This window comes from Phascolarctos cinereus, unplaced genomic scaffold (assembly GCF_003287225.1).
Source record: "Phascolarctos cinereus isolate Bilbo 61053 unplaced genomic scaffold, phaCin_HiC Scaffold_5;HRSCAF=322, whole genome shotgun sequence".
Classification (NCBI taxonomy): Eukaryota; Metazoa; Chordata; class Mammalia; order Diprotodontia; family Phascolarctidae; genus Phascolarctos; species Phascolarctos cinereus.
In genome coordinates, this window is record NW_027555958.1 from 381202073 (window position 1) to 381214918 (window position 12846).

The 12846-nt window shown below is 46.9% G+C and overlaps 1 protein-coding gene across 1 annotated transcript; it reads right to left on the bottom strand.

The window, feature by feature from the left end:
• Positions 1 to 717: 717 nt before the first annotated feature.
• Positions 718 to 6914, bottom strand: GPR37L1 (G protein-coupled receptor 37 like 1). Its single transcript, XM_021003244.2, has 2 exons — positions 6115 to 6914; positions 718 to 2213 (listed from the first exon to the last, which is right to left on the bottom strand). Exons 1-2 carry the CDS (start codon positions 6739 to 6741, stop codon positions 1401 to 1403), a joined length of 1440 nt encoding a protein of 479 aa, XP_020858903.1. The 5' UTR covers positions 6742 to 6914; the 3' UTR covers positions 718 to 1400.
• Positions 6915 to 12846: the final 5932 nt, after the last annotated feature.

Genomic DNA, 12846 nt, shown 5'->3' on the forward strand with positions numbered 1-12846 from the left:
CTCGTCCAACCCCCTCATTTTACATATGGAGAAACTGGAAGCCCAGAAAAAATCACGCAAATGCTAAGTGACAGAGACAGGATTTGAACCCAGGTCCCTCTGATTCTAGAACCTGTGCTGTCTTTACCCTGTACCACTCTGAGAAGGTTCCGGCAAATGGGATTAGCACTGAGATGTAGAATTGAGGCCCCAGGCCTAACTAGCTTCAGCAATTAGATCTTCAGTCTCATCCCCATCAGAGGCTGGACTGGATGCAAGGTAGGGGAAGGAAGGGCAGTTCTCTAAATTCTCTATGGGCAAACATCCCATTCTGAAACACTCTCCCCCCCCAACCCGAAAAAAGTTGTTCAGGGAGCCAGAAAGGCCAGGATAGAGACATGGCTTGGGAAGTCCCAAGGCTTGGAAAGAGAGAAATAGATTTACTTCACAGAAGATGGGCCATGGGGAGGGGAACCTGGTGGAAGGGCTTAGTAAGAGATGGTTTGGACCTGTCAGCATCTTTGCTCTCCAGGCCAAAGATAGAGATAAAGCCTCTAGGCCTTTCCATAAAGAAAGCAGTAACACCCTCCCTTGACATCAGCGGTGTCCAGAATGGAAAGCATCAGAGGTGTTTCTGAGCTGATTGCATGGGACCCCATCTAGCCCAGGCTGAGGGAGGCTGAGCAAGAAAAGTTGGATGCTGCCAGAGCATAGCGACATAGAAATCACAGCCAGGGGTGGAGGGGTCATTCTAGCTAATTTATTGGTTTCTTAGACAGGTTCTTCTACAGGTCAGAATTTGGCAGGGGGACTGGGAACAGATTGCACCTGGGGTCACCCTAGGAAGAAGAGAGACAAGAAGGAAAGAAAGAAGAGTCACTGGGGAGGGGGCATCCAGAGCTTAGAAATCTCCAGCCCAGGCAGGGTGGTGCTCAGAAGAGCTGGGATCACCCAGCCCCTGCCAAGTTGGGCTAGCCCGAGTGGAGCCCCCTTTTTTCTGAATGTAGGGACACAGGGTATGTGGATATATGTGTTTTGGCAGAGAGAGAAAGTAGGGCTAAAAGCACGGGGGCAGAGAATTATCCTGAAGGCAGGCGGGGGGAAAGCTGGGATGTAGAATTGGGATGGGGTCAGCAGGCGAGACTCCGGCTCCTGTAAGGTGGAGCTAGGAGGCTAAGGGAATAGCGGCAGGTCTACCCACCCAGCAAAACTGCAAAGCTGAATGCTCTTCTCCACCCTGGGTCAATAGTGGGGAGGGTGGACTGCCCAGGAGGGCCATTGGTGGGGAAGGGGTCTTTGACATCCCCAAACTTCTATAGGATGAAGTCCATCTTTAGATGGCAAAATGGGAAGAAAAATCTGAATGCACCCCTGGTCTGGAGTGTCCCACCTCCCACCCACCCCCTAGCTCCAGCCAGGACTCAGCATGGAGTACCCAGTGCCAGAAGAGGGGGTGACTCCCTGGGCTTGTGGAAGTAGATGGAGGAGGACATCTCTGTCTTGAGCTTGCTGTCCGAGCCGTCAGCAGAGGCGGCTTCATCTGCCCCACACTCATCACAGCAACAGCAACAGCAGTCCAGGAAGGCCTGGCCTAAGGGCTTACAGAGGCACAAGAGGAGAACGGGGGTGACTGAGCCTTTGAAGAAGATGGAGAACTGGTTGATGAGGCTGAGGAGATCTAGGGTCTGCCGGGACAGCTCTGTGGAGAGATAAGCCACCACGATGTTGCAAACGTTTTCTGGCAGGGTGCAAAGGCCGTACACCACGGTCAGGCCCACCACGGTGCTGTTCAGCTGTTTCTCACACTGCCCGTGTTTGCTCGCCTGGCACTCTGGCTTCTTCCCTGGGGTGCTCCGGATCCGCCGGGTCACCAACTGGCAGGTGACGGTGAAGAGGATGGGCAGGCAGAAGTAACAGCCAAAATACCACCACATGCGGGCATTCTGATATGTCATCACCAGGGAGTAGAGGGACTCAGGCAGGCCAGGCGAGGGCTTCATGATGCATGAGTCCACCATGGTGCCTGCTGTGAGTGAGGGCTCCTGTGCCAACTGCCACAGCAGGACCTCGGGCACAGCCAACATCATGGAACCCACCCAGATGACCGCCAGCTTGGCCACAATTGACTGGCACTGCTCGATGAGTCTGGCCTTGGGCAGGGGACTGGTGGCTGCATGGAAGCGGTCGATGCCCAAGGCACAGAGGCTGAAGGTCGTGACTCCCAGGGAGGATACCTGAAGACAGATATAGGGAAAGAACAGAGTTAGGACCAGGCATAGAGATAGCAGGAGAGCAGGGAGTGAGACATTGTCTTGGCCAAGACCAGAGGTGGATGCAGCTAGGCCTAGGAAAGGAAATTCTTGGCTTGACCCCTGGGGAAAGGGTATAAAGAACCAAGAAATGCACCCAGTGTATGCCTCTTCATCCTCTCTTCCTCCTCCCCTCCCCCTTACAACCCGGAGCAATGATGACCTTTACTTTCACCTATGACATAACATTTTTGGTATCAGTGATGATGATTCCAGTGGGCTTGTCCCAGATAGTCTTTATTACAATGTTATGGACGTACAGGAGCAATGGGTGGATGTAGCAAAGAGGTGAACAAGGGATTAATAATAGGGGAAAACTAGCCAAGGGCTGCCTTGGGAGGTGGTCAGCTCCTCAAGCAAAGGCTGGATGAGGACCACCTGGCAGGGGTATTGTAGAGGGCATTTTTTTTTTTGGTACGTAGATTGTACTCAGTGACCTCAGCACTGGTAGACAGTAGTGAGAATTTTCAGGAGACAAGGTACAACCAAAGTCACTCTATAGTGTCATTATTACAAAGAAATCTGATGTATTCAACTAAACTGACATATAAACTATTCTTCAACTCTGAAACTCTGTGATTCTGCACAGTCTGTACATGGCACAGCAGAAAAGACACTCTTGGAGGACCTGGGTTCCAATCCTACCCCTGATAGTTACCACTTCTATGACCTTGAACAGGTCACTTATCCTCAGTGGGTCTCAGTTTCCTGATCTGCAAAATGAGGGCATTGGACTAGAGTGGCCTCTGAGGCCCCTTCCAGCTCTGGCTCTGTGATCATGCAGGCTGAAGACTGTAATGCATCTTCTTAAAATTTTTCATCTCCTCAAGTAGACAACACAGAGCTCTGCACACAGTAGGCACTCAGTGAGTGTTTGTCCTTGTGCTATTGTACCCTGCCCTTCCCCCCAACTGTGAGGACAGAGCAGTCTGTCTTGAGGGCCCTGGTTGCCAATGGGAACAACATGGTCCGCGGATGGACAAACACTTGTACACACACCCTCCCTCCTTCCCCCAACACCCCTGAAAATGTCAGTATCCGGCCCTGAGGGGAAGCGGAGCTCCCCTCCAACCAAGCCTGCTTCTTGTCCCCATCACGCTGTCGAGTGCCCAGGAAAACAGGCCTGTGTGCCAAGAGGAAGAGGCCAGAAGCAGCAGGGGGAGAAAAGGCACACTGGAGCACAAAAGAAGCACAAGGGCTGTCCAGAGCTATCAAATAATGTCCGGACACACTCAGGGATTGTGGACAGATCTCCCTCCAGTCCAAATGCCTTGCTCCTCTAGAAAGGGAAACACAATCACCAGCTTATTAGGCCCTGTGCTGTACCCCCCCAGGCAGTGAGCATCCTTTGTGAGCGCTGGCCAGCCCCTCTCCCCACTCCTGCCTCAGTTTGGGGCACAGGCTTAATGAGATACAGAGAGGCATCTGGGTTCAGGAGTAGAGCTCCAGTCTCACTCTCTGTCTCTGTCTCTGTCTCTCTCTCTCAGTTCTCTCCGGCCTTTCCATCTTTCCACGAACCCCAATCTGACCCCTAACTGCCTCATCTATCCCTACTCCAGTCTTGGGAGTGACATCCTAAGATTGTCCAGATGATGGGGCAGCGAGGTGGCACAGTGGAAGTTAGGAGGACTTGAGTTCAAATCCTACCTCAGACCAAACACTTGACACTTTACTAGCTGTGTGACCCTGGGCAAGTCACTTAACCCCAATTGCCTAAAAGCAAAAAAAAAAAAAGACTGTCCAGATGAAACAGACCTAGAGAGGTCATTTCGCCCATTCCCCAGCCTCTCTCTATGCAGGACTGCCTTTTACCCATCCAGGACCTGGGGTTCCCCAGTCAGCCAGCCAGTCAAATCAGCACTAATGCAGTGAAAGGGAGTAAGGATAGGGAAAAACAAACAAACAGAAAAACCTAGGCACACCTTAAAAATAAATGTGGCTTCCAATGAGTAAGGAACTTTCACTAAAATAGAAGGACCACCCCACCTCCCACCCACCCACCTCTAGGCTTGTATTTCAGGACCCTGATCCATCCAAATGAGAAGGGCTGGGGAAGGCTTTCGGGGCCACTATTCAGTGGTTTGGTGGGCCTGAAAATTGTTTGATTCTGTCCAAATACAGACCTGCCACAGCTTTCCAACATTCCCCATGCCCTGAGATCCCCTGGCCCCTACCTCTCTGGAGAAAAAACCTGGGCAGGAGGGCCAAAGTCACTGCAGGACCCTGGGTCCTCAGCACCTGCCAGGAGTTCAAAGGAGTTGCTTGGTATAAATGCTAGCTTGTTTGTACATGTCAAATGTCTACATAATGACATCAGAGTGACTTTGGCCTCATCCTGTCTCACAAATGTTTACTGGGGTCTTTATGTGATGTTTTGAGTCAGTCATTTCTGCATCCGAAATCTCCCAGAAGGAAATTATCACTTAAAATCATTGAATTAGAACTGAGTTAGAAGGAATCTTAGAATCTGGCCCAATCCCCTCATTTTATAAAGGAAGAAACTGAATCCCAGGGAAGTGAAGAGTCTGCTCAGGTTCATGTAAATAATGGCAGAGCCAGGATGAGATTCCCAGGTCTCCTGACTCCCAGGGATCTGTGGGGAATTCCAGTAAAATGTAAGTTCCTTGAGGGCAGGGGCTGTTTTTTTTTCTTTTTGTCTATGCCTCCCCACCGTGCCCTGCAAAAGTTAATAAATGCTTGTTTAGATACAGCTAGTGACACAGTGGATATAGCCCTGGGCCTGGAGTGAGAAAGAACTGAGTTCAAATCCAGCCTCAGACACTTACTAACTGTGTGACTTTGGGCAGGTCACTTAACCCACATTTGCTCCAGTTTCCTCAACTGTAAAAACAGAAATAATAATAGCACCTACCTCACAAGGTTGTCATCAGGATCAAATGGGATTGTATTTGTAGAAAGCACTTAGCCTAGTGTCTGATACATGGTAGGCACTATATAATTGGTTATTCCCTTATTCTCTTCCCTTGTTGGACTGGAATTGGGCTCTCATTTGTGCTGTGTTGAGGGGGCCCCAAAGGGAACTGGTTTGAAAACAGGGAGAGAGGGTGGGCAGTGAAGAGGCAGAGAGGATGGGATCTCTGATGAAGAAGAGGAAGAGAGAACAAGGGACAGAGGGAGTTCCCGAGTTAGGATGACGGAAAAGGAGAGAGGGTGCATGAGGGTATTTGCGATACTTTCAACACTGAGAAATCAAGAAGGGAAGGCAACTGTTCAAGTACGCACCAGGGAAGGGGATAAAGCCAAACTGGACCCTGGGCCACTGCAATGCTGCTCCCATCAGATGTCTTACCCCTAGCCTTTCCTAGTGCCCTCCAGGGACAACAGGAGGCATCACTACCACCACCACCACCACCACCATCCCATTTCCCAAGGAAGGAGGGGAAAGAGGTACCAATGAGCAGAAAATGGCCAGCTTACATACACACCTCCATCTGAGGGCAAGAGACCTTGAATGTTTCTAACCATCACAAAAACAACACATTTATTTAACACTTTAAATTTTGCAAAGCTCTTCCCTCCCAACAACATGGTAAGGGAGATAGTACAAGTACTATTATCTCTATTACAAAGATGAGGAAATTGACTTGCCCAGGGCCACACGTGGCTTGCATGTGTCAGAACTAGCATTTTGAGCCATCTCTGGGGCTCTGTCTATGCTATCATGCTGCCTTGGGCCCCTACTAGTTTGCCTGTCCACTTCCCTCTCCTTCCCCCAAATCTTCCACTGGATTGGCACCCCAGCCCCCGAGCCATCCAGGACAGCCCCACTGAGGGCCACAGCACGGACAGGCAACGGGCACCTCACCTCCATGAAGGGCACAGCCCGGCAGGAGACATCACCCAGCAGCCTCTGCTTGGTGATCTCATTGAAGATGACAACAGGCAGACAAAAGAAGAGGACCAGGAAGTCCCAGAGAGCAAGGCTAGCCAGGATGGAATTCCAGGCGCTCTTCAGGTAGTAGCTATGCCACACGATGCACATGACTGACAGGTTGCCAACGATGCCCACGGCAAACACCACCAGTGCCAAGAACATGACCGCATAGGCGCTGTAGGAGCTCTCCGTCATCGGGTAGAGGGGATTCTGAATCTGCAGCCTCCGCCCAGGGGTGCCTGTCAGGTTGCCGTAGGGCTCCTGTCCGCTTTCGTGGGCACCCCCCTCCTGGTCTGGGTTGGGGCTTGTAGGCACCGGGGGGTTGGTGGGCTGTAGAACAGCGGGATGGATGGGCCGAGGATATTCAGCCCACTGCTCAGGCATGTACTGTTGCACCCCCTTCGATTCATCATCCTCCGTTCCCCTCTTGGTCCGCGCCCGCTCTTCCTCTACTGTAGTAAAGCGCCTTCTAGAGTGCAGGGTAACACCCGGGAAGCCCTGGAGCCCGGCGGTGGACACAGCAGCCAGAAAGAAGACCAGGAGCCACAGCCAGAACATGGTGAGAGATCCAGGAGAAGATCTGGCCCAGGCAAGGGGAAAAGGGGGCCCCCCAGGTCCTGTGCCCCAGAGGAAGAGAGGCGGCCGGCCGGCTGGACTGGCTGCAGCCGAGCATCTAGCATCAGCTCCTAGTTCTCAGCGATTGAAAACCTCTCCCCACCAACCCCCTTTTCCTTCCCAGGCCAATGGGCAGGGCCAGGCCCTCTGCTGGAGACCACTGGTTCTAACAGCTTCAACAGCCTCGAGGGGAAAGGAGAAAAGGCCACTTAGTCCACCAGTTGGCCCACCCCAGAGCACCCAAAGACTCGCCTTTTGTCCTACCCAAGATCCTTCTTTTCTGCTTCCCTATTCCCCCTTCCCATCCATTGCCCAGCCTAGCCAGGCTCTTTTTCTGAGCTCTCTGGCCCTCCCTTTGTCCCTGTCCTCCCATGACACTTGTTTCTAATATATTCCCATGCACGACCTCACAGGAATGAAGACCCTCATGCAACAAACAGATATGCATTATGTTAGGCACTTAGAGGTGAGTTAGAGAGGAAATAGAAGGTTTATATAAGTAATATATAGTCCTTACCCTCATGGAACTTATAGTCTGTTAGAGGAAATGATACATGTATAAATAATCGTTTGTTGTTCAGTCATTGCAATCATTTCCAACTCTTTGTGACCCCATTTGCTTTGGAGTGGTTTGCTATTTCCTTCTTCAGCTCATTTTACAGATGAGGAAACTGAGGTAAACAGGGTTAAGTGACTTGCCTAGGGTCACACGGCTAGTAAGTGTCTGAGGCCAGATCTGAACTCAGTAAAATGAATCTTTCTGACTCCAGGCCTGACATTCTATCCACTGCCCCACCTCACTAGCTGCCCATAAATAACATATTGCAAAATAATCAATCAATCAACAATCATCATGCTTTTTTACGGTTCTATTATTTGCCAGGAAACATGCTAAATACTGGGGTTACAAATAAAAAGTAACTGCCCTCAAGAAGCTTACATTCTAAAGTAATATATGGTAAGTATGTATGGCAGATGCAAAGTGCCATGTGAGGACAGAGGGGTAAGGAAGTACATTTCTTTGGAAAACTGTCCCATCTCTTTACTGGAGAACTTGCAGAGCAAGAGGATTGCTATCTTGCCTGGGGAAAGGGAGAAGATAGAAGAAAAAGGACTTGGGCAGGTCCTCTCCTGGTGACATAAAAACAACCAGACACAAACAGAAGGAAACCAAATACTCCCTCTACCTCCACCCACAGAGAAGGTGAGGAAAGTGTCTTTGGTTATAGATGTTAGAATTTTAGGGTTGGAATGAATCTAGGTCATCTAGTCTAACCCATTCATTTTACAGGTGAGGAAACTGAGGCCCAGAGGATAACAGTGTCAAAACTGAGACTGGCGCCCATCAATTGGGGAATGGCTGAACAAGTTGTGGTATATGAATGTAATGAAATACTATTGTTCTATAAGAAATGATGAACAGGCTGACTTCAGAAAAACCTGGAAAGACTTGTATGGTCTGATGCTGAGTGAAATGAGCAGAACCAGGAAAACATTGTACGCAATAACAGCCACGTTGTGCAATGACTAATATTGATAAACTTAACCCTTCCCAGCAATACAAGGATCTAAGACACCTACAATAGCCTTGTGATGGAAAATGCTATCCACATGCAAAGAAAGAACTACGGAGTTTGAATGCAGATCAAAGTATACTATTTGCTATTTTTTTCTGTTGTGTTTTGTTTCCTCTTTCTGGTGGTTCCTCCTATTGGTTCTAATTCTTACTTACAACATCACGAATGTGAAAATATGTTTAATAGGAATGTGTATGTATAGCCTATATCAGATTGTGCACTGTCTTGGAGAGGGTGGTGGGGAGGAAGTGGGAGAAAAAATAAACTCAAAAGCATATGGAAGTGATTGTTGATAAATCAATAAATTAATTTTTAAAAAACCCTGAGACTAGTAACCTAAGCTTCTGGATTCCTTAAACAGGTCTCTTCCCACTAAACCATTCTCTTTCTTCCTGAGCTCAGTCCCTTTGCTCTCTGGTCTTTGAACACTTCTCTTTACCTCCTCTGAAAGTCCTGGCAAGCTAACCAATGAAAGTGTCCCTTGAGGACATCTCAGAGATATAGGTAGACAGTAGCTATTGGGGCTGCTCAGCTGTGTTGCCAGGGCTGGGCTATCAGGGCCCTTGGGGCAAGAGGACAAGGCAAGCAGCGGGCGAGGAGCAGAGGCCTCTGGGTTACATCTAGAGCCACTGGACACATGAAATGAGGGAGGAGCCAGAGTCAACAGAAGGCCAGCCCTGAATTAGGAGTCCCTGGTGTTCTGTTCCTTCCTGGTCCTCCTCTCCTAGACACACACACATACACACACACCCCAGACACTGGCTTCTACCCAGAGCAACCCCACTCTGTCTTACAGTCTGGGTATTCCCCTTTGGCAGTCTGGGGTAGTCTCTGGACCCCTTCTCAGAATCATGGTTTCAAATGCATAAAATAAAATACACAGGATTACAAAGGAAGCCAGTTATATTAAAATATAAGTTATCAAATGTTATATATATAATCAATGGATGCTATACACACACACACACACACACACACACACACACACACACACACACACACACACACACACACACACAAAGTTCAGACGGCAGAGTAAGAGCTCCTACTCTAGCTGGAGAGAAGAGAACCAAGGAGTCCTGCTCTCTGACCCCTTACAGCCTCTGGACCTGTGTGATCTTGGGCAGCCAGTTTAACCTCTTTGGGTCTCTGTTCCTACATAGATAAAATAAAAGGGCTGGATTCAGTGATCTCTAAGATCTCTTTCAGATTTAAAGCACATGGCATTTGCAGAATTGGGACCAGAATCTTAATACAAACTGGCTTTTAAGAAATAGCCTATCCTATTCTGGGAGGTGGATATTGCCCTCTTCTGGGCAGATATGTGACTATAGTGTGACTACAAGGTCCTGGCCCTGACCCTTATTTCTCCTCTGAACTCTCAGCAAACTTTTTTTTTTGCTCCCTATTATCTTTTCATAATGTGCCCTGAGTTGCTGTTATTTGTACACCCATCTTACCTCTCCTGTTCCACTACAACTTTTTTAAGTTAAATTTTAAATTTAACTTTTTAAATTAACTTTTTAAATCAAATTTCAATTAGGCAAAAATCTGCCTCCAGCCACCTCCCTCCCTTCTCCATCAATTGAGATTTTAAAAAAGAAAGAAAGAAAGAAAGAAAGAAAGAAAGAAAGAAAGAAAGAAAGAAAGAAAGAAAGAAAGAAAGAAAGAAACCCTGTTACGAATATCTGGTCAATCAAAAAAAAATTCTCCTATTGGTCATATAAAAAAAAAAAGTCTGTCCGTACTCTGAGTCCATCATCTCTTTGTCAAGAGGTAGCATGTTTTATCATGAATCCTCTGGAATCATGAGTGGTAGTTGAAATGATTGGAGTTCTAAAGGCTTTCAAAGTTGTTTATTATTTTTCAATATTGTTATTATTGTGCAAATTGTTCTGATTCTGTTTGCTTCACTTTGCATCAGTTTATACACATCTTCCTGGGTTTTTCTGAAACCATTCCTTTCATCATTTCTGCCAACACAAGAGTTACATCACATTCCTAATACCATACTTTGCTCTGGCAGCTAGGTGGCCCAGTGGATAGACAGCCAGGACTGGAGTCAGGAAGACTCCTCTTCCTGAGTTCAAATCTGGCCTTGGTTCCTCATCTGTCAAATGAGCTGGAGAAGGAAGTGGCAAACCACTCCAGTATCTCTGCCAAGAAAACTCCAAATAGGGTCACGAAGAGTTGAATACAACTGAAAAACAGCTGAACAACAACAAAAAACTTGTTCAGCCACTCTCTAGTTGATGGGCATCCCCTCTGTTTCCAATTCTTTGATACCACAAAAAGAGTTGCTATAAATATTCTTGTACATATGGGCCCTTTTCTTTTCTCTTTTATCTTTTTGGAGTCTGGAACTAGAAGTAGCATCACTAGATTGAAAGGTTTATACAGTTTAATAACTTTAGGGTCAGAATTTCAAATCACTTTGCAGGATGTCTGGAAGATAACTTTCTGTAAGGTAAGGAGGCCAGTTTCACTCTTTTTTGAGAACTTCATACCTTTTGGCCACTTATCTACTGGCAAATGCCTTTTGGTCTTGTATATTTCCTTTTGTTGTCAAGATTGGTCAATGATCATATTAGATCAAGAGTTCTGTTATGCTTTTTTTTAAAATTAAGTTTAATTTTTTTTGTTACATTTTAAGCTGCAAACTCTCTCCCTCCCCCTTCCCTGCTCTAGAGAAGGCCACCATTTGACACAGGTTTGTAAATATATGCAAAATCATACTATGAGAGGCAGGTAGGTGGCCCAGTGGATAGAGCATTGATCCTGGAGTCAGGAGGACCTGAGTTCAAATCTGGCCTCAGACATTTACTAGCTGTGTGACCCTAGGCAAGTCACTTAACCCTGATTGCCTCCCCTCCAAAAAATTTTTAAAAGACACTATATGTACCTCTACTTATCAGTTCTTTCTCTGTAGGTTCTCAAGCATCTTCCTTGAGAAGTCCTTTGTAATTGACTTGAGTATTTATAGTACTCAGAATAACTTGGTTTTTAACGTTATTAGGATATTCCTGGCTCAGATTCTTAAAATCTGGCTCGCTTGCATTAGTGGCACAAATGCTTAGATTCCTTCAGAGTCTGGCCCATATGGTGGATCTTTAATAAACCTTATCTTTGGCTGGAAAAAAAGAAAAAGAATATTCCTATCTCCAGACTCTGTCCTCTCTAAAACTATTCTTCACACTGACCAAGTAATCTCCCTCTGGCTCCACTATGACCTTGTCATTTCTCTCCCCCAAAACTATCAGTGGCACCCCATTGCTTACCAAACCAAACGATCAACTCTTGATTCTGGTATCAAAGTCCTTCCAAAATGTGGCTTCAAGTTATCTTTCCAGTTTTAGCCATACCGTTCTGCTCATCTGCTCGGCATCCCAGCAAGAGCAAAAATGATGTGGCGATTAAGTCAGAGATTTACAATCCTGGCTCTGCTTTTGTGACCTTGGACAAGTCACTTAACCTCTTCTAAACAGGAGTAGGCTAGTAAATGTTTAACAACTGGATCTCTAAAGGAGAAGAAAAAGGTACATAGACATACTTTAAGTTTAACCTGTATTATTAACATTTTCTCCATCACTTTAAGTCTAGACAATCAACAGCACGATAAATCGAGCTCTGGTTTGTAGCATCTAGTAGGTTTCCCAGGTGTAAATGCACACATTGAAAACTTCACAATTGGATAGGCTCCAGCACACCTCTGCCTCTAGGCCTCAGTGTCCTCATCTGTAAAATGGGTGACCTCTGAGGTTCCTTTCAGCTGAACATTGATGATCCTGTTATCCCGTCCTCTCCCATCTCTTAGACTTTGCTTTGGCTGAACTTCTGTCCTGAATGTTCTCCCTCCAACTGGTCAACCTCTCCACTCCTTTAAGCCTCACACAACTCAGGCATGTCTACTTCTCTGACTCTTTCAATTGAAAGTGATCTCTCTTTCCTTAAATTTCCCACAGAACTTTGCCTGGATCTTTTCTTTACATTTTTTTCACTTTTCACAGATGGCACCGTACTTACCTTCCTGTCTGTTGTTGTTCAGTCCTGTCCAACTCTTTATGACCTCAGGTGGCATTTTCTTCGCAAAGATACTGGAGTGGTTTGCCATTTCCTTTTCCAGATCATTTGACAGATGAGGAAACTGAGGCAAACAAGGTTAAGCGACTTGCCCAGGTCACACAACTAGTAAGTGTCTGAGGCTGGGTTTGAACTCAGGAATCTGTCTTCCTAACTTCGGGTTCGGCACTCTGTGCACTATGGCGCCACCTAGCTGCCCACCCATTGCTATAAGCTCCTTCAAAGGTAGGGATTTTTAAAAAATCTACATATCCCAGAACCTAGGACAGGTCATACATGGGAGAAGTTTAAGAAGTGCTTATTGAATTAAATTGAATTGATTCCCCCTTAATGCTAGTGCCTTCCCTCTATTGATTACCTCCAATTTATCTTGTGTATATCTTATTTATAC

Coding starts and splice junctions, on each gene's coding strand:
- GPR37L1 (XM_021003244.2), bottom strand. CDS start 6,741: ATGTTCTGGCTGTGGCTCCTGGTCTTCTTTCTGGCTGCTGTGTCCACC. Junction 2,214..6,114: donor GGGCTGTGCCCTTCATGGAG/GTGAGGTGCCCG, acceptor ATCTGTCTTCAG/GTATCCTCCCTGGGAGTCAC.